The 22,956-nt window shown below is 37.2% G+C and overlaps 1 protein-coding gene across 2 annotated transcripts in view; it reads left to right on the forward strand.

Moving 5' to 3' along the window:
• The window catches only part of ARHGAP15 (Rho GTPase activating protein 15), a 607,848-nt gene that overhangs the window by 404,566 nt on the left and 180,326 nt on the right, over positions 1-22,956 (forward strand). For both annotated transcript variants that reach the window (XM_008542643.2, XM_070581269.1), the window contains exon 13: positions 4,072-4,149. In XM_008542643.2, coding sequence (XP_008540865.1) covers positions 4,072-4,149 — 78 coding nt within the window. The remainder of the gene's footprint in view (positions 1-4,071; positions 4,150-22,956) is intronic.

The following is a 22,956-nucleotide window of genomic DNA, read 5'->3' on the forward strand; positions in this document are numbered from 1 at the left end:
ATGGCACGTGAATCATTGTAATTTGAGTAACATTCTCAGGACTTTGGGTTTGCCATTCTGTGAGCCATTCAGGGGAAAGCTAATCAACTTCGAGACTGCACCTATATAATTTGTAACTGCTAAAAAGTTCACTGATATGTTCCAGATTATTTTGCAAAATGTAATACTCTCCTTTTTAATATGCACTTTGTCATTTTCACTCTATTTATGTAATTTAAAAAGTATGATAGCAGGGGAGCATGAGCCATTCCAAGCAGGAGCTGCTAATGTCAGAGATTGTTATCTTTCACAAGATAGATGGTGTCGATATCTCTGAATCGAAAGGGCTTGGAAGTTGTGTCAAGTTAGATTCAAATTGCATCTAATATATTTTCTTTACTCCCTCTTACATTCTGGTTTCTATCTTAAGCCACAAAGCAGTGTCTCTGCTGTGACTTAGTTTTACAAGCATAGTGGTGGCACTGGTCTGAGTTACCCTCCTGTCTGCAGCCTCAGCCTTCCCTCCTTCTATCCCAAAAGAAAACTGGGTTATTAATTTAGGATGAGGCCGCTTTGTTTAAACAGTATAGCATTTTCCAGTTGCTCATACATAATATATCCAACCATACTACTCTTTCAAATGTTTTTGATTACTGAACTTAAAAAAAAAAACTTCTACTGAAATTTATGAAAGACCAAGGGGGCACTTATATGCTATAACTTCGCATTTCTATAAGAGAAAAAAAATTTTGGATACTGGGGAATTTCAGTAGTTGAAATTCAGTGTATAACTCCAGACAACATATGCATTTCAATAACGTATGAAATAATATTAGAAAAGGAAGAGTCCTAGCTTCAAAATAGAAATGCACTTGATTTTATGCCTCATATAAAGAGATATGTATATTAAAGTGAGGCTTAAATAAGGTCCTTATTTGCAATAAAAATATGTTGGAATTCAAGTAATTTTGTTTACTAATGACCTCTGATAAAGATCCAACCAATGACCAAAACAAAACAATTTAAAAAAGAAATATATGGTAAATTTTCTCATTTTTTATTGTAGTAGATATTAATTGACATTTCATCTCTAATCATTATTTTAAATAGAGCTAATTTGACTGATTCTTTAAAAAACATGTTAAGATTCCTCATTTGGGGAATGTAGTCCTACATATTCCATTGATGTTTCTATTTTTTAAAATATTCTGCTTCTCAAATTCCTTCAGAATAACTGATAAGTCATGGAAAAAATGAGGATCACTTTCACTTGGTCAAACTTTGTTTGTGGTGGTAAGCAAGATGACATTATTCACCATTTGTGGTTATGAATGACCATTGGTTACCTCCAAATTCAAAATTGTCATCAAAGGTCCCAAACTCGCCATCATAAACATTTTTCTATAAACAATATGGAGCCACTAAAGGTGAGTTTAGGGAAGAATTCAAAAATATTTTCCTTAATGGCTGCATGTTCAGAAAAATTAAGCATTCTTTCAAGAGGGAAAACTTCGAAAGGAACACACTTACTTGAATGTATGTTTTAATATTTTAAAATCTATCACATTATTTAAAGTTTATAGGTTAACACTAAGTACCGAACACTAGCTAATGACAAAGCAAGAAAGAAAATGATTAATAAATTATAAAGTTCTGAGTATATGTGCATAAAATGAAGACCAGCATGATCCAATACCAAAACCAGCAATCAAATATTAGAACATTTTTGGGGGCCAGCCCCGTGGCACAGTGGTTGGGTTCACATGTTATGGTTCGGCAGCCCAGGATACGCCAGTTCGGATCCTGAGTGTGGACCTATGCACTGCTTGTCAAGCCATTCTGGGGAGGTGCCCCACATATAAAGTAGAGGAAGATGGACATGGATGTTAGCTCAGGGCCAGTCTTCCTCAGCAAAAGCAAAGAGGAGGAATGGCAGCAGATGTTAGCTCAGGGCTAATCTTCCTCAAAAAAAAAATTAGAACATTTTTAATTAGGATGATTGTCAGATTTAAGTTGTCAAAGATATTTTGAACTTAAAAAGAAAAGAATCGGAGTACCCTTTGATTAATGAAGCTATTTTGTGCATCGAGAAGGAAGAATGTATTTGATTTTTATAAACGCATGTGTCTTAGTCACTTTCACCACATGCTAATAGGTGTCCAATCTCATCTCAATTCTTCATATATTCATAGTTCTGAGGAAGGGACAGAGACTCAGTAATTTATTATTAGATTATTCTAGAACTACAAAACACACCAATTATACATTCACTAATACCTATTCCATTTTAATGATGTTATCCCAAGTTACTCTGTAGTTTATTACATGAAAGAGTAAAAATTATAGAGAGGATGAATAGGTGGGACACAGAGGATTTTTATGGCAGTGAAATACTTTGTATGATGCCATAATGATGGATACAAGTCATTATGCATTTGTTCAAATCCATAGAATGTACACCAAGACCAAATCATAATGTAAACAATGGACTTTGGGTGACTATGATGTATCAATGTAGGTCCATCAGTTCTAACAAATGTACCACTCTGGTGGGGGATGCTGATAATGTGGGAGGCTGTGAGTGTGTGGGGGCCGGGGGTATATGGGAAATCTCTGTACCTTCTGTCAGTTTTGCTACAAACCTAAAACTGCCCTAAAAAATAAAATCTTATAAAATAATGAATGATTGTTTTGAATTATGCCATTAATATCAGTGTTACACATTATGTTATTCTACCTTAATCTGCCAAATAAATATTTTGCAAAATTTCAGAAAAGTGCCTACTATAAAGTATGTGAAAACGGAGATGGTAAAGCAATAAAGGAGCTCATTTCACGTCGGTAAAGAACTTCACAATGCCTTTATTCTGTTACACTATAAAAATAATCTCTACCAACTTACTTAATACTTCTGATTGTGAATTACAATGTTTAACCATGGTGCTATACCACCTCCTCAGATAGTGATAGAGACAGTGACCTTAGCGTTGGCTGGTAATCTCACCCAGGCCTCTCCGAGGGCTTAGACACATCAAGAAACATACACTCCTGACATTAAAATCATGTCATTAACATTTCTTAGGGATGATAATAGTGTTTGAATAGATGTTCCTCTTTTCATTTTCCTAGTTTTCCACCTTTTTTGGTAACTTGGTCATGGAAATAACCAGATGCTATAAATAGACATGTGGAAAACAAGTGGTTGATTATTCAAATCCACTGCCAATATAAGTTATTTTGAATTATAGACGACTAGTTTTAAAATACTCTAAAACTAATTTCACAGTTTTGTCAAGAATTCCTTTTTGTTGTTCCTTTCTAATGCAGAACCTGATTGACTGTAATACACTAGAGATTATCAAACTAGGTATCCATCTGGAATAGAATTTTCATTCTGTAGTTTAGAATATCAGACTAATACGTGTTATGTTGTAGTGACTACTGGAAAAAAGACAATGGTATGGAATGGAATGGAATAGAGTAGAATAGAAGAATAGAAAAAGAATGGGAGGGAAGGAAGAAAAGGAGAGAGAGAGAGTGACAAGAGAAAGGAGAGGAAGGGAGGAAAGGAGAGAGCTAGGAAGGAAGGGGGAGAAGGAAGGAAGGCCTGGAAGAAGGAAAGAAGGCAGGGAGGAAGGGAGGAAGGGAGGAAGGGAGGAAGGAAGGGAGGCAGAAAGGAAGGGAGACTTCACAAATGCCTTGGGTTATTTTATCTTTCCAAAAAAGGTCAATGATACATATATATGTGAAAGTTCTTCTTCCCTGTCCCCACCCCTAGTTTAATTCTTGTCATTTCCTTGAGAATGAATCATAATTATACTGTGAAATCCCATGCTACCTACTGCTTTTTTATGGTCAACCAGACTCAAATTTGTTGAAGTTTAACTGCCACTGAATTTCACGATTAGTTTATTGGGATTAAAATATTGAAGATTGCTTGGTTTAGGACATAGAAACTTGTTTTCTCTGTGAGGAAGAGATATTTAGTGGTGATTTACTACTTTCTTCCTTCCCATGTTTGTTAATTTTTTTTTTCTTTTAGCATCTCCGTTTTCATATGAATGAATATATAACCTGCTCTCTTCTTTTCAGGTCTAGATGTTGATGGAATATATCGAGTTAGTGGCAATCTGGCAACAATACAGAAGTTAAGGTTTATTGTCAACCAAGGTAAGTGACTTCTTCACTTCAGATATTTTTCCAGTATTTTCATCTCTACCAATATTTCAGATTCTATGATGTGTGTATTATGAATACTTAATGATAAAAGATGTGAAAAGAGAATGAGAAAGTTGAAGAAATCAAACAGTTATCACCAGAGAGGCAAAAGAAATCCAGTTTACATGGAGATAAATACAATAATGAGAAAGACAACCTAATAGTTTATGTGAAATAAATAACGAATGGAATATAACAAACTAAAAATGGAGAACAAAGTAATAACATAGTAAAAGAAAGAAAAATGACCCAGCTTTAAAAAGTGTTACTGTCATATAATAGACAATTTAACGTATGTTGATAAATGAATGAATAAATGAATGATGAAAAATTTGAGTCAAAATCACAGATGTTAGAAAAATACATAATAGGTAAGTAAAAGAACTAAACATTAGGAAATGTGTATTTTGTTAAAGATTTACAAGTTAAAACAATAATGAGATCCCACTACACACCTGTTAGAATGGCTAAAATCTAAAACATCAGCAATACCAAATGCCGGCAAGAACATGGAACATTGGGAGCTCTCATTCACTGCTGGTGGAAATGCAAAATAAGACAGTTACTTTGGAAGACAGTTTGGCAGTTTCTTATGAAAATAAACATATTTATTATGTTTTTATGCAACATGGATATTCTTACCATTCTACCCAGTAATTGCATTCCTTGGTATTTACCCAAATGAGTTCAAAATTTATGTTCACACAAAATGCTGCACACAAATATTTGCAGCAGCTTTATTCGTAATTGGTAAAACTTGAAAGTAATCAAGATGTCCTTCAATAGGTGAATAGATAAACAGTGACAGAAAGAAATGAGCTATCAAGCCACAAAAAGACTTGAAGGAGCTTTAAATACATATTGCTAAATGAAAGAAGCCAGTCTGAAAAAGCTATGTACTATATTAGCCCAACTGTATGACATTCTGGAAAAGGCAAAACCACGGAGGCAGGAAAGAGCAGTGTAGCAGAGGATTTGAGGAGAGGGAGGCATGCATAGCTGAGCACGGGGGATTTTTAGGGCCATGAAACTATTCTGTTTGATATTGTGATGGTGGATACTTGACATTATACATTTGTCAAAATCTATATAATGTACAACACGGAGTGAAACTTAGACTAAGGACTTTAGTTAATAATAATATATCAGTATTGGCTCATCAATTGTAACAAATGTACCGCACTAAAGGAGGATGTTAATAATAAGGGAAAGAATAGGGGAGGTAATAGAGGGGCTATATGAGAACTCTCTTTATTTTCTGTTCAGTTTTTCTGTAAACCTAAAACTTCTCTTTAAAAAACTATGAATTAAAAAATAAATAAATAAATTAGGAAATGTTGAAGAAAAACAAGGAGACTAAAACATCACAAGGTGTGTTATAGATCGTTCATAGGTTTAGAATCAGAGAAGTAGGGTAGAACCCACTCTCTCTGCTTGTATCCTTGGCATCGTATTTAATCTGTCTGTGCTCTGTTTCTTGGTAAATCTGAGATGACGTGCGCGGGAGAGGATGGCAAGAAATGCCTTGGAAACATTTGAGAGAATTAAATGAGATAACCTGTGGCATTCTCTTAGTAACATAACGGACTCATGGTAGCTGTTCAATACATGTAAGTTTTCCTTTCACTTAAAAACAGTCAATGGTGACTCTGCCTTCAGGAGAATTTACACAAAGTCTTCCTACTCTGGCTTCCCACCTGACGTCTAGCTAGCTTCAGATCCTCTGAATTTCCTTCACACTGCATTCCTAACTGTACTCCCATGTTTACTTACTGTGGTATTTTTGATGTTTTTGCGTACTCTCTTCTTTCTCTTCTCAAAATCCTCCTATCTTTTCCTTCTCATCCCACATACACAAGCAGAATTCCCGCCTGGTAGATTTCTCCATATTCGTCAAAGCCCAGGTTATAAATAATCTCCTCCAGGAAGCTGTGACTTTCTTCCGGTCAGATTCCTTTTCTATGTTCCCATTTCACCGGATAGTTGAATTTTTGTTGTTAGTGCCATGGAGTTGATTTCAACTCTTAGTGACCCTGTGTGCAGCGGAGCAGAACCCTGCCAGGTATTTTTGAAATATCTTTTCACCTCCCAGTGCTCCATCAGACAGTGCTCCGCTGCTATTCATAGGGTTTTCATGGCCAACTTTTTCAGAAGTGGGTGACCATGTCCTTTTTTCTAGTCTGTCTTAGTCTGGAAGCTCCACTGAAACCTATCCCCTGAGGGTGACCCTGGTGGTATTTGAAATAATGGTGGCGTAGCTTTCAGCATCAGTTGAATTTGCAGTAGTACATATACACCTAACTTCTAAAGTTCCATCTACTGCAAGACACAGAGATTTGATGCCATCTTTTGGAGAGAAGATTAATGAACGTACTCAGTGATTATATTTCAGAAACATTAATGTTTGAAAGTCTTGGAGTAAGAAAATAGGATACTGTTGGAAATATCTGTCTCTTCCACAAATATCTATACATGTGAAAGGGTAGGACTTGAATCATCCTTGTATCTTCCCCATTAACCAATAGTAGTCCAGCCCTGGGTCCCCATAGAGGGAATTCTTAATTATATTTGTTAAGTATTGTGTGTACGTGTGTGTGTATGGATAGGAGAAGTATTAATACTGAAAAGCAGTAAAGTCTCCAGCAGTTCAACTCGAGTTGAAGCACTCTTTTAAGCGTTGACTGCAGTACTTTTGGCCAGTGGCCACATAATTATTCTTTCTGAGAATCTCTATAACTGAGAATCTCTACAGCTTTGCTTGCTCACTAATGTAAACCTTTGCCTTTCACAATTACTCTCCTTCCTGGGCAGAAAAAGAACTAAACTATGCCTCACATATTCACATTGGCCCCATTAGACTGAACCAGAGTGCCGCCTCTGTGGGTAAAAATTGGGTAAAAGAGCCCCAGCCTCCTTTTCATTCCTGTTTATAACCAGCTAAAATCATTCTTGCAATATATTTCATGCTGAAACCATTTCCTGATTGGGATTCTAGACAGCTGGGCAACACATTTCTTCTACAAAGAAGAAATCTCAAAACAGAAGCCATGCTAGAAACAAACACTAGTTGCATTTCCTGCCTTTAAAAAAAAATTATGCTCAGCAGTTTGAAAAGGCAAAAAAAATCTGCAATGAAAATATGAAATCTGTCCATCTCGTCTTTTGCAATCCAAACTTCAGCATCCTCTGAGGCTGTGTAGCTGCTCATGTTGCCATGAGAGTTGACAATGTAAAGCTGGACAGAGGCCTGAGTTGGTATCTGGTAGCACAGAATTGTCAGTAAACTGTCTTCCTGGTTTATAGCACTGTCAAAATGCAACACACACAACACAAATTATGCTACATTAGGACCTTTGATACTGGTGATTTTGTCCAAGTTGTATTGTGGAGTTTTTTTAATTAGATGATAAAAGAAATGCATATATCAACCTCTCTCAAATTTTGCTAATCAGACTATCCTTTGAGTGAAATTTCTGGAGTGGACCCATAACCTTGGTGCTAAGACCATACTTTCCTCTCCATCTACACACTGGTTTCTGACAGCAGAGCTGACTTAGAAGAACATCAGTGCAAAGAGTCTGGATACAAAGAGGCTGAATTAGTAAATTGTGGCCTCCCCTCTGAATGTGTATGTGGATGAGCAATGAAATAAAGTGACAATGCAGTGATAATTCCATGAAAAGCATGAAGTGATATGTGAAGACAATGCATCCTTTTTTGTATTCGAAGATGGAACATAAATGATTTTTGGCATAACATCTTTGTATTAATACCTTTTATTTCCTCGTGTTCACATTCTACAATGTTTCCTTCTCAGAAGTTTCTAAATATACATTATTTTTTTTGTTCTTTTGGTGAGGAAGATTGGCCCTGAGCTACATCTGTGCCAATATTCCTCTGTTTTGTGTGTGGGACGCCACCACAGCACGACCTGACAAGCAGTGTGTAGGTCTATGCGAGGCATCCGAATCCATGAACCCTGGGCCACTGAAGCTGAGTGTGCAAACTTAACCACCAGGCCAGCCCCTAAGTATACATTTTTAAAGTGAACAAACCCCACTCATCATTAGCCTAAACAAATGAAAACCGATTTGGAGGATTTTCAAGAACAGTTCCGTTGCACTTCATGTTATTTCACTAACTTTCTTGAATGCTGTAATCATCGGCAATTCTAAATACACCAGTTGAATGATTCAGTTTGTTTCAGTTTTCAGTTTGACTCACTAAATCCGTAGGAACTGGGTACCCTTATTATACTTCCAGGTCAGATGGCATACAAGTCAAATTCAAAGCAATCACTTTTGAAATGCACTTCCTAATTCTAACTAGTAATGATGACAATAATTACTATTACTATAGAAGTAGCTAAAATATTTTCACAATTTATTATGTAGCACGCACTGTACTAAGTGCTTTGCTTATGATATCATTTAATTTAATCATTTCTGCCATCCCACAGACTAGGTATTATTATTGTTCCCATTTTTTTTTTTTTTAAAGATTGGCACCTGGGCTAACAACTGTTGCCAATCTTTTTTTTTTTTTTTTAAGGGTTGGCACCTGGGCTAACAACTGATGCCAATCTTTTTTTTTTTCCTGCTTTATCTCCCCAAACCTCCCCCCCATACACAGTTGTATATCTTAGTTGCAGGTCCTTCTAGTTGTGGGATGTGGGAAGCCGCCTCAATGTAGCCTGACGAGCGGTGCCATGTCCGTGCCCAGGATCCGAATCCTGGGCCGCCACAGTGGAGCACGCGAACTTAACCACTCGGCCACAGAGCCGGCCCCAATTGTTCCCATTTTAAAGATGAGGAAACTGAGGCTCAGAAATGTTAAATAATGTCTTAAAGTCATACAGCATGTAAGTGAGGGAGGTAGGGCTAGATCCCAGGTCTCTGACTCAGAGCCTGTGCTGAAAACCACTGCCATGATTTGGCATTTCCCATCCATTTACTGTTGATTACCTCCTTATAAAAGTAGAGATCAGTCTTTTTATGCTACACACACTTATTAGTAACTTTCTGTTCATTCCCTGGTTTCCAGTATTGGTAAGTGACAAGTACTGCCACAAAAGTTTGGCCAAAACTGCTAAGAAAGAGAAATGCCTGAGAAAACACCAAACATTGCAGTTGTGAAGAAGCCTGGGACTGCCTTTCTCTGCAGGGGTTTCTGTATCTACCTTTGGGCCAAGAAATTCCTTTAGCACGTTATTCTGTTGCAGCCTTTGGGAAAGGCATCAAGGATTTTCGATTTACCGGGCTGTCAGTGCATTAGCGAGCATGCTGCCTTGTTTGTTCTATTTGGTGACAGATTTCAGTGACATTTTGTTGATGCATCTCTTACACTGTATGAGGACATCCCCCAAAGAAAAGTAGTCCATGACCTTAGATGTCAACCTGCCATCAGCCTGTGACACTACGTTGATTCTTCAGAATGATCTGTGACCTGATGGTTTTCTTGCATGGGGGTACTTTTGCAAAGAACAGACTTCAGCATTGAGGATGCTGCATGACTGTCTTGAGAACTTTTGACAGTGGGCCTTGGAAATCCCACCAGGCTGAATTCCCCCTCCTCCTGACATCAACACTCTGGTTTGAGCTGCCCACCTAGGCTTATTGCCAAAACTCCAACTTCAGTTCAGACTCTCTTTTGTATTACTTAGATATTCTCTTTCACCCTTTAAAAAAGGGAGAAGAAAGACTGGCATCCTTTTTGGAAAATATCAACAATGGAGCTTCCCAAGGCTATGAACCTACGGGAGAACTATGAAACACTGTGGAAGAACTGACTGGGAATTTTCCAGACTGGTGTTTCTTAGTACACAGTAACAAATATTCCCTCCAACCATTTCTCTGAACTGGAGGAAGTTATTTCTTACAAGGATTTTAGACATGTTTTCCATATATAGAAAAAAAATTTAAACGAAGATTCTTAGGGACACCCTCCTTCACTTTTTCACACCCAGAGGAACAAATATATAAATGACATAAATCTACATGGCCAAGAATCTTAATTGGGTGTGTGGGTGTGTGTACGTGTGCGTGTGCATACGATTGTGTGTGTGTGTTGTTTTAAATGGAAGAAGATTTTTTCCATTAATTTACAGTCTTGCACTTTGCATATCTTTATTCGCCCAGATCTTATTGGCATAATAATCCAAATTAAATATTGGCTTAAAAAGATGAATTTGCTTATTATTGTGAGCATGCTAAGAATAAGCTCCATTGAAAATAAACTATTAGAGAAACAGTTTTGTGTTACCAACTATATCTAAACTGCTTTTATATAGATTTGTACCACAAAGCAAAGCAAAGCATTAACTTTAGTAGCTATCCCTGTGCTTTTCATATTATTTGCAGCATCAAAAATTGAATAAAAGAAGAAGAAAGAGAAATAACGTGAACAATTGGCAGTTTCATCATGAAATAAGCAATTGGATGAAACAGAAAAAGATCTGGAAAAGGATTTCAAAACTTCTAGTTCTGTTCTTATAAAATAGCCCTTGTATCAAGTCCGTTCACTTTTCTATTAAGTGAGTTTATATTGCCCTCTTATTATTTTTAAAATGAGGTATTTCCTTAAGCCTGCTTCACTCCCACCGCCAACCACAGCAACAACAAAGCAAACTGTGTTATCCCATTCCGCAGGGTGGTTTTTGGTAAGTCAAATCATTGATATTGCACCTTTCTGGCTTCCATGTGACAAGATTATCTTTTAACAATGATTTATTTTTCCCATTAAAGCTGAAAGGATCACTTGATCATAAAAGAGCCAGACTCTAACATCGTTCTGGGCTTCGGAAACTTTCTTAGACCTCATTTTTCAGCTACATTGAGTCAGGGAGCTCAAAGACTATTGATGGCAAAACTTGTATTGCTTTCTAGCTGCTTAAGAAAATGTGTTGTCATTAGTAAAGAATGCTGAACACGGAGGCAAAAACAGTAAGCTTTTCACAGTCGTGTACATTTTATGTAGTTTTTACAAAATGTCCTAATAATAACTTTATGAATACTTTCAGTCTCTAAAGTACACAAATTCTGGCTACTTATTTCAAAGAAAAATTATACCATGCACTTATTGTGAATTGTATTTTATAATTCACTATATACCAAGCAATAAGGAGCTGACCTAAGGCTGCAGTGAAACAATTAAAGCCTGAGACTGTCTAGTGGGAAGAGAGTACCGGATAAGAATTGATGGAACTGCCACCTTATCTTGATTCCGAGCTATTTGTCAGTCTAATAGAAACTGTTTTAACCCCTTTGAATCACAGACTCTTCATTTCCAAAATGGGAATAAGAATGAAAATGTGAGGACTTTAAATTCTGAATCAGCCAAGTAATAATTAGTTTTCCCCTTAATTAAGATGACAAGTAGTTAGATGAAATCAGATCAATATTAGTTTTCTTAAAAATAACATAATACTAGGGGCTGGCCCCATGGCCGAGTGGTTAAGTTCGCGCGCTCCGCTGCAGGCAGCCCAGTGTTTCGTTAGTTCGAATCCTGGGCGCAGACATGGCACTGCTCATCAAACCACGCTGAGGCAGCGTCCCACATGCCACAACTAGAAGGACCCACAACGAAGAATACACAACTATGTACCAGGGGGCTTTGGGGAGAAAAAGGAAAAAATAAAATCTTAAAAATAAAAAAAAGAACATAATACTAAATATTAATAATTAAACATGGTTTTTGGCTTCCACGTGATTGAATTTTCCTTGATGATAATAAGATTTATTTTCTAGGATAAAATCCCAAATACAGGAAAGCTTTGGAGATTCTCTGCTATCCAATGATTCGTCTCATTACTAGCCAAATTCATAGGACTTCTGGGTTCCTAGACACAAAAGAGAAATTTAATTTTATGTTTTCAATAGGCTTTTGGAAGATTCCAGATCACAAAAGAAAAGCCTTATGTTTCTTGGAAAGGGTGAATGAAGTCTACTGAAATTTTAGGCCCTAGTTCAGCTGTGGCTTTTACATATAGATTTGGTCATTGAGTCCAGAAATTAAATCTTTCAGAGTTATACAATGGGAATCCTCAAGAAAACCTCCAAGAATATTTACAAAAATTTGTTATCATCATAAACCATCATCACCATCAGAATTAATGAGTAGTTATTAAAAGTTAGTGGGGAGGCCAGCCCAGTGGCATAGTGGTTAAGTTCACATGCTCTGCTTAGATGGCCCAGGGTTCACGGGTTCAGATCCCTGGTACAAACCTAGCACTGTTCATCAAGCCACACTGTGGTGGTGTCCCACATAAAATGAAGGAGGATTGGCACAGATGTTAGTTCAGCAACAATCTTCCTCCATCAAAAAGAGGAAGATTGGCAACAGATGTTAGCTCAGGGCCAATCCTCCTTACACAAATAAATTAATTAAGTACTTAATGAAAATAAATAAATAAATAAATAAATAAAAATTAGTGGGAAAACACACCAAGCTTACTTCCACTCTGACTATGTTCTATAGCACTTGTTCCCAATTCCGACTATATTTCAGAATTATTTCGGTTATCTACTGCTGTGTAATAATATTACTAACAACTTAGCTGCTTAAAGCAACATGCATTTATTATTTCCCAGTTTCTGTGGGTCAGAAGTCTGGGTATGGATTAAACGAATCTTCTGTAAGACTGCAATCATGGTGTCAGCCAGCGGTGGGTCCTCATCTTGAGGTTTGACTGGGGACAGGTCTGCTTCCAAGCTCACATGATTAATGGCAGGATTTCGTTCCTTGTGGGTTGTTGGGCTTCAGGCCTCAACATTACTGTTGGACAGAGGCCTAGTGGACCCTTCCATAGCCATCTCACAACATGGCAGCTTGTTTCATCAAAGCGCTGAAAGAGAGAGACTGCTAGGTAAGGCAGAAGTTATAATCCTGTGTACAGTAATCATGAAAGTATATCCCATCACTTCGGCTGCATTCTCATGGCTAGAAGCAAGTCACACTGCTATCCATCCCTTGGGGGAGAGGATGACACAGGGAGGGTCATTTTAAAGAATCAGGTGGGGGAGCCTTTTCAAAAGTAGAGATTTTGGAGCCCAGTCATTGAAACTTTGAGGTAAAAAGTCTGGGGTTTGACCTGTATGTATGTATTTTAAAAGAAAAACTACCCAGGTGAGTCTAATGCATAGGTAGGTCTGGAAACCTCTGCACAATACCCAGCTAGTTTTATTCGGGTTCTCTAGTGGAGACAGGACCTAGAAGCTGCATGACATAGGAGGTTTAAGTGTGAGAAAAGCAAAAACACACTATGAGCACTTCTTTGTTAACCAATTTTCTAGTGATGGCAGGTTTTGTCTTCGACTATTGATTGATGTAATAATGTTCACTAACTTTTATGAACTCTGAGTCATGATTTGGAGTATAACTAAAAAATGCCAGGGATGTAACCTGTATGTTATTAGTATGATTAAAGTTACTAACATGTTTTTTGCAACTGCAACCAATGTTGTAGCTTCTGGAATAAATGAAAAGGAAAGACATTTTACCTAAGGATTTGCTAAAAAAAAAAAACAACAAAGGAGTCAATGATATTGAAAAATGTAACGGAATCATGCTGATGCTGATGATAGCTAGCATTTCACTGAGTCCACTACGTGGCAGGCACACAAAGTTAGAGATACCTCCAATCCTCATAACAGTTTGTGAGGTAGATCAATTTTATTATCCACGAGAAAACCGCTGTTCAGAAAGGTTAAGTAACTTTTCTAAGGCCACGAAATTAATGTTATGAAGCCAGAAAGTGAATCCATTTAAAACTTACTCCAAAGAATGTAATGCTGGTTGCTGGATTCAGTTTACCAAAGGGGAGGAGGTAGAGAGATGTTTTCTTCTTTTCAACTGCAAAGAATCAAAAACCACTTATTTTCTTTGTGAAACTATACTTTGCTGGTGTCCAGCCTATGGGACCCTTTTATAAGAGAAAACCTAATTTTAAAATGTCCTTTTACTAAATAAGCCCTAACTGCTTGTGACTTCATCAAGAGTAAGAAGCTTGATTCATCGTTATATCCTTAACATAGCAAAGTACCTGATACTGGATGGACTAAATAAAGATTTGTTCCTACAAAATAAAATAAGAGAATGATGAACTTCTAGTACAACTCAACTATATATCGAATGATCTTATCTGTACATCATGTTAGGTTCCATTTCTTGGATGTCTCAGTAAAGAAAACTCAAGCTGTATTTTACATTATATTTTCTTCCAGACTCATAAATTAGTGCTTGATTTTAGATCAGATAAAAGAATCATGGGACAGAAATGAAGAGTCAAGAATCCCATATCCCCATTCCCTGCCTCAATAAGACAAAGCTTGAGGAGAGATGACTTACTGTTCCTCAACAAAGTGTGTTATTAGCAAATGGCCAAGTCAGGAATGATACTGGGAGGACTGCTATACCTCGGCTTACCGTCTTGGTGCTCCAAAACATTGGGAATGACTAAGTAAAGAGAAAATTAGAATTGGATAAATAGCAATAAAACTATATTGCTCTTGTTAATCCCATGCACTGGATTTTGAATCTTGAAAATACGCTTTTGTTTTTGTTCACAGGAAGTCTCTGTTGCTGGTAGTTACAGCTTCAGTGACTCACATATATTTATATAGCACCTCTTTTCCAAGGTGCTCCATGTAGTTTAGAAGTGTTTCTTAAAAAAGTGTGCTATAGAGAAAAAAAGTATTCTCATCACCTCAAAGCTGCTTTTGAAAAGGAAAAGTAACAGGTGCAGGGTCAGGAAGCTGTTTTTTCAGGTCCCCATGCACACCCTGAAGATATGCGTCCAAGTTTACAAATGTAGGTGCTTCAGCAATGCTCAAATGAAGATATGAATGACTCAGAGTCATTCAGACTTCAGAACCCATTCTCCTTCACGCTCTTACATTCACGGACCCACTGGAGAAGGAGTGGCAGGTGTCCCTATCAGCTTTCCTCCTCTCTGAGAGCCCTAGCACATCAGGATCAATATGGAACTGGGAGGTGAACTTGATAAAATAACATTTTCGTTTTTACATCATTCGTTAATTAACAGACACTTAAAGAGCTCTGTATGTTGCAGGCAACTACAGGATGCTGGAAATACAGCAGCAAATACAGCAAATGACATTCTCATTGACATACAGCCTATATTTCCATGGATATTCCAATCCAATATCTAAGACTGGTTATTTGTTCACTGCAAATTAGTGAGAAAATACTAGGATCTGCAGGCCCCCAGGTTCTCCTTCCTTCCTGTGTCTCTGATCTCACCTTGTACCATTTTCACATCATATTATTTTCCAGCCACCCTGTCTTCCTTCCTTCCTCAGACATATCAAGCCCATTTCCTTCCCAAGGCTTTGCCTTTTGTACCTGCCCACCTGAAACATGCTTCCTTCAGACCCTCACAAGACTTACTCTTCTCCACATTCAAGTCACCTTCTCAGTAAGGCCTCCCTCGACTAACACATCTGAAACACTCCTCCACTCTACCCGCCCAGTCACTCTCCATGCCGATATCTTGTTTTCTTTTCTTCAGAGCACATTCTGTCTGAAACTGCCTTGCTTCTTTATTTGCTGCTTCGATGCCTGCCTTCCTCCTCTACACTGTAGCCTCTTACACGAGTAAAACCTTGCTTGTTTTGGTCACCAAAGTATCCCCAGTTCTTATGGCAACTGGCACATAATAGCCTTCAAATAAATATTTTTTGAATATGAATGAATTCAATAAGTGAATTAATGAATAATGTTGGACCCCACCCTCCAATGATGGTTAGGCCCTGATCAAAAGGTAACTTTTAGCTTTTAGTACCAGGAAAAAATACAGTCTCAAGAAAGAAAATCTTTAGAATTTGAGAGTATCTGTCCAACCAGTCCAATGAACCATATTCTTCTTCCTACCTCTAACCTCTCACCTCTCACCTCCAACTGAGGTCACAATCTGACTATCCAATGTGGACCACATAGGAAAGACTCGGCAAAAAGAGGAGGCAGCTGTCAAACTAGAAGACCAGAACCAGCCCTAACAGCCTGGCCCATGAGGCCAAGAAAGACTGCCTAAGCAACGGATGACTCCCAAACCCAGGTGGTACTAAGACCACATTCAAGACTGTCACCTGCTTATGTGAATTGCCAGAGTGTGATCCCATCCAGCGACACTGCTTATTGCCAAGGCTCTGCCATCCCCATATCAGTCAGACAAAGGACTCCTCTGGCTCAAATTGCAAATGACTGTCCTGGTCTTGCCATGCCCCAAATAAAGTAATATAATCTGGAAAGTGTAAGAGAAGAATTGGAAAAGGAGGAAAATTAGTTTAAGGAATAAAAGAAGGCTTTAATTTCCCTAAGGACAACTTCAAATGGGGATTTATTCATTCAAATATATTTGTTGAAAACCTTCTATAAGCCAGCCTCTCTTCTAGGTACGGGGTAGAGTCTTGGGGAATCAGGCTCTGGTGGAATGTTCATTTTGGAGTCAAGAGATAGATAAGAAGAAAATACACAAGATGCTTACAGGTCATGTCAAGAATCAAAATAGTGACGTGATAGAGAATAACTGATGGGGGTGAGAGGGATAGTCCTTAGATTGGATGGTCTGGGACTGTCTCTTTCAGGGGGAACCGTCAGGGTAGAGACTCGACCTGATAGGAAGGAGGGCAACATGCAAAGATGTGGGTGAAAGAGCAGAGCAGAGGGAAACTGGTCCCAAAGAATGGGGGCTTATATGACATCAGGACACAGAGGTCAAAGAGATGGGCAAAGCCAGCCCACAGGGAAGCCCCTGCAAATCATAAGACGTTTTGTCTTTCATTCTAAGTCACTGGGGTAGAGAGGGGTGGTAATCGAAGAATGATCTGATATTTTTATTTTTATTTTTTTTAAAACTGGCTGCTATGAGCAGAATAACTTGTAGAGGGCAAGAGTAAAAACAGAAGAACCATTAGGAGGTGGTTACAGCAGTTCAGTCAAGGTGTAATAATGCTGTCTGATCTACGGGAGGGAAACTCCATATTCCAATTTTTCTTTTTCCATGTGCCTTTTAAACCATTTCCTTTAGGGAATAAAGTACAATGAGAAAATTGGCCCAGGAGTTAGAAAACCTGAGTCAATTTCCATATCACCTTTTACTAGCTATGTCATCTTGGCCAAGACATTTAGCCTTCCCAGGCAATTGTCTTATCCTTAAAGCAAGATTGTCTGTTCCCTTGAGATGAGGCAATCACATGAGATAATGAACCTGTTACACTGGAAAATGCTATACCATAGGAAAACGGAGGTTACATCAAAATGTGTCCCTCACAATCATCCTAACGGAGACATCTATTGCAATAAAGTGAGGTATATGATTTTTCAAAGGAGAGAATAGTTGATAAAGGGCTAATCTTGTGTCCTCTTTGAATTACTTAAATGTCACTTAAATTTTCCCTGACCCACCCCAGCTCACAGGAATTGCTGCTCATTTTAAATCTTGTGCTTGCAGTTTCAACTACTCAATACATAATGATCTCATATTGTGTATGTTGTCACATCATTAGCAAAAATTATGTGCATCTCATCTCAACACACTGAGCACTTCTTACAAGCAGAACTCATATCTTGTAAGTCTGTCTGTCCTACTGCACCTTGAAGAATTTCTTGCACCTGATAGAATCTGTACACATTTTAATTAATTTATTGATTAGATCCAGAGTTGGGACATTTCTTTTAAAAAGAAAGGGAGATGTTTTGCACATGCTAGAGATCAGTCTAGAAATGGACTATTTCACTGTGTATTGATGAACTCTGTTCCTGAAACAATGGTAAGAAATGCATAAAATGTTAAGACTAGGTACTGGTGATTTTTATTGTCTTCTTTTTTCTAAACTATTTCCTATTTTCCTACAATTCTTTTTTTTTCCAGTTATTTTATTGAGATCGTAATGGTTTATAACATTGTGTAATTTCAGGTGTGTATTATTGTTTATCAATTTCTGTATAGACTACATCAGGCTCACCACCCGTAGTCTAAATTTTATCCATCACCATACATATGTGCCCCTTTAGCCCTTTTGCCCACCCTCCAGCCCCCTTTCACTCTGGTAACTACCAATCTGTTCTCTTTATCCATGTGTTTGTTTATCTTCCACATATGAATGAAATCACGCAGTATTTATCTTTCTCTGTCTGGCTTATTTCGCTTAACATCATACCCTCAAGGAGACATAGTGTTCAGAGAGATACTGCTAAGATTGATGTCAAAGAGTATACTGCCTATATTTTCTTCTAGGAGTTTTATGGTTTCAGATCTTACTTTCAAGTATTTAATCCATTTTGAGTTCATTTTGGTGTATAGTGCAAGATAATAGTCTACTTTCATTCTTTTGCATGTGGCTATCCAGTTTTCCCAACACCATTTATTGAAGAGACTTTCCTTTCTCCATTGTATGTTCTTGGCTCCTTTGTCAAAGATTAACTGTTCATATATGAGTGGCTTTATTTCTGGGCTTTCAATTCTGTTCCATTGATCTGTGTGTCTGTTTTTGTGTCAATGCTGTGCTGTTTTGATTACTACAGCTTTGTAGTATATTTTAAAGTCAGGGATTGTGATGCCTCCAGCTTTGTTCTTTTTTCTCAGGGTTGCTTTGGCTGTTCAAGGTCTTTTGTTGTTCCATATAAATTTTAGAATTCTTTGTTCTATTTCCATAGAGAATGTCATTGGGATTCTGATTGGGATTGCATTGAATCTGTAGATTGCTTTCGGTAATGTAGACATTTTAACTATGTTTATTCTTCCAATCCATGAGCATGGGATATCTTTCCATTTCATTATCTCTTCTTCAATTCTTTCAACAATGTCTTATAGTTTTCAGTGTATAAGTCTTTCAGCTCTTTGGTTAAGTTTATTCCTAGATATTTTATCCTTTTTTGTTGCAATTGTAAGCGGAATTGTATTCTTGACTTCTCTTTCCACTAGTTCACTACTAGTATATAGAAATGCAACTGATTTTTATAAGATGATTTTGTACCCTGCAATTTTGCTGTAGTTGTTGATTATTTCTAATAGTTTTCTGATGGATTCTTTAAGATTTTCTATATGTAGAATTATGTCATCTGCAAACAGCAAGAGTTTCATTTCTTCCTTTCCAATTTCTTTTTCTTGCCTAATTGCTCTGGCCCAAACCTCCAGTACTATGTTGAATAGGCATGGTGGGAGTGGGCACTCTTGTCTTGTTCCTGTTCTCAGAGGGATGGCTTTCAGTTTTTCACTGTTAAATATGATGTTGGGTTTGGATTTGTCATATATGGCCTTTATTATGTTGAGATACTTTCCTTCTGTACTCATTTTATTCAGTTTTTATCATAAATGGATGCTTGATCTTGTCTAATTCTTTCTCTGCATCTATTGAGATGATCATGTGATTGTTATTCCTCATTTTGTTAATGTGGTGTATCACATTGATTGATATGCATGTGTTAAACCATCCCTGAAACCCTGGTATAAATTCCATTTGATCATGGTGTATGATCCTTTTAATGTATTGCTGTATTTGGTCTGCCAATACTTTGTTGAGGATTTTTGCATCTATGTTCATCAGCAATATTGACCTGTAATTTTCCTTCTTTGTGCTGTCCTTGTCTGGTTTGGTCTCAGGGTAATGTGGCCTAGGAGAATGCGTTAGGAAGTGTTCCATCTCCTTAAATTTTTTGGAATAGTTTGAGAAGGATAGGTATTAAATCTTTTCTGAATGTTTGGTAGAATTCTCTAGAGAAGCCATCTGGTCCTGGACTTTTGTTTTTTGGGAGGTTTTTTGATTCTGTTTCGATCTCTTTCCTTGTGATTGGTCTGTTCAGATTCTCTATTTCTTCTGGATTCAGTTTTGGGAGGTTCTATGAGTCTAAGAATTTATCCATTTCTTGTAGGTTATCCAATTTATGGACATATAGTTTTTCACAGTATTCTCTTATAATCGTTTGTATTTCTGCAGTATCCATTGTAATTTCTCCTCTTTCATCTCTAATTTTATTTATTTGAGACTTCTGTCTTTTTTCTTAGTAAACCTGGCTAAGGGTTTTTCAATTTTGCTTATCTTCTCAAAGAGCCAGCTCTTAGTTTTATTGATCCTTTCTACTGTTTTTTTTTCTTTTTTAGTCTCTATCTCATTTATTTCTGCTCTAATTTTTATTATTTCCCTCCTTCTGCTGACTTTGGGCTTTTCTGGTTCTGTTGGGTGTAGTTTAGGATTACTTATTTGAGATTTTTCTTGTTTGTTGAGGTGGGCCTGTATTGCTATGAATTTCCCTCTTAGGACCGCTTTTGCTGCATCCCTTAAGAGTTGATATGTTGTATTTTCATTTCCATTTGTCTCCAGGTATTTTTTAATTTCTCCTTTGATTTCTTCATTAATCCAATGGTTGTTCAGTAGCATGTTGTTTGGTCTCCACATTTTTGTGAATTTCCCAGCTTTTTTCTTGTAGTTGATTGCTAGTTTCATAGCATTGTGGTTGGAAAAGATGTTTGATATGATTTCAATCTTCTTAAATTTATTGAGTCTTGCTTTGTTTCCCAACATATGGTCTATCCTTGAAAATGTTTCATGTGCACTTGAGAAGAATGTGTATTCTGTTATTTGGGGATGGAATGCTCTATATATAGCTATTAAGTCTGTCTGATCAAGTGTTTCATTTAAATCCACTATTTCCTTGTTGACTTTCTGTCTGGATGATCTAGCCATTGGTGTAAGTGAGGTGTTAAGGTCCCCTATTATTGTTGTGTTGCTGTTAATTTCTCCCTTTAGGTTTGTTAATAGTTGCTTTATATACTTTGGTGCTCCTGTGTTAGGTGCATATATATTCATAAGTATTATGTCCTGTTGGTGGAAAGTCCTTTTATCATTATATACTGTCCCTCTTAGTCTCTCATTATTTTTTATCTTGAAGTCTTCTTTGTCTGATATAAGTATGGCAACAACTGCTTTCTTTTGTTTGCCATTTGCTTGGAGTATTGTCTTCCATCTCTTCACTCTGAGCTGGTGTTTGTCTTTAGAGCTGAGATGTGTTTCCGGGAGGCAGCATATTGTTGGGTCTTGTTTTTTAATCCATCCAGCTACTTTGTGCCTTTTGATTGGAGAATTCAATCTTTTTACATTTAGAGTGATTATTGATATATGAAGGTTTAATACTGCCATTTTGTCTCTTCTTTTCTGGTTTTTTTTTTTTCTATTTTCATTGTATTGCTTCCTTTGTATTTTTGACTGCAATTTCACTTTGGTGGTTTTCTCAGTTTTCTCTATTTTTATGAATTGTGGCTCTGCTCTGATTTTTTGTTTAGTGGTTACTGTGAGGTTTGTATAAAAGATCTCATAGATGACAGTCCATTTTCTGATAGCATCTTATCTCCTTTAGCCTAAGCAGGTTCCATCCTTTCCTATTCCCCTTCTGATTTATTGTTGTCACAAAATATACTGTTTTGTGTTATGAGTTTGTGACTAAGTTGAAGTGTTTATAGTTACTTTTGATTCTTTCCTTCCCTTTATCTTTTAAGTTATAATTAATTTTTTGCTATCCTGTTCTCAAAGAGAGCTGCAGTTCTCTTATTTTGTCTGCCTATTTTTATCCTTGCTCAAAGCTTTCTAGACCTTTGCATTTTTGTTTCAGGTATGAGGGCAACCTTGATTATTTCTTGTAGGAGACGTCTAGTGGCAATGAACTCTCTCAAGTTTTGTTTAACTGGGAAAGCTTTTATTTCTCCATCGTATCTGAAGGATGGCCTTGCTGGGTAGAGTATTCTTGACTGAAAGTTTTTGTCTTTAAGTATTTTGAAAATATCATGCTATTCTCTTCTAGCCTGTAATGTTTCTACCAAGAAGTCCTCTGAAAGCCTGATAGGGGTGCCTTTGTAGGTTATTTTCTTCTGCCTTGCTACTCTTAATATTTTTTCTTTGTCATTGACTTTTGCCAGTTTTACTATTATATGCCTTGGATAAGGTCTTTTGGCATTGATGTAATTAGGATTTCTATTGGCTTCACATACCTGTAAATCTACTTCCTTACTCAGGTTTGGGAAGTTCTCAGCTATCATTGCTTTGAACAAGCTCTCTGCTCCTTTCCTCCTCTCTTTTCCCTCTGGAATACCTATATCCCTCGCATTGCTTTTCATAATTGAGTTGAATATTTCTCACAGAATTCCTCCTTTTCAAAAACTTCTTAGTTTTCACTTCTCTGCATGAAGCATTTCTATATTTCTATTCTGTAAACCACTAATTCTTTTCTCCATAATGTCAGCTCTATTTTTTAAGGACTCTAGATTATTTTTTATCTCATTAAGTGTGTTCTTCATCTCTGGAATTTCTGGGGTTTTTTATAGTTTCAATCTCTTTAAAGAAGTATTCCTTCTTCTCATTAATCTTATTCCTGAGCTCATTGAACTGTCTTTCTGAGTTTTCTTGTAACTCATAGAATTTCCTTATGACAGCTATTTTGAATTCTCTGCCATTTAGATTGTAAATTTCTGTGACTTCAGGGTTAGATTTTGAAGACTTGTCATTTTCCTTCTGCTCTGAATTGTTGCTGCAGTTTCTCATGTTTGATAGACACAAACGTGTTTTGCTGGCACTTCTGTGGTATTATCAGGTTACAGATCTCATCTGCTACCACTAGGGGGAAACAGGAGCTGTTTTTCCAATCCCACTCTGTCTGCTAGAAGTTCTGGGGATACAGTAGCTGGTCTCACTGTCCAGGAAAGCATTTTCAGGTGGGCTCAGAGCTGCTGCCACTTCTTCTTATAGTTGTGCC

This window comes from Equus przewalskii, chromosome 17 (assembly GCF_037783145.1).
Source record: "Equus przewalskii isolate Varuska chromosome 17, EquPr2, whole genome shotgun sequence".
NCBI lineage: Eukaryota > Metazoa > Chordata > Mammalia > Perissodactyla > Equidae > Equus > Equus przewalskii.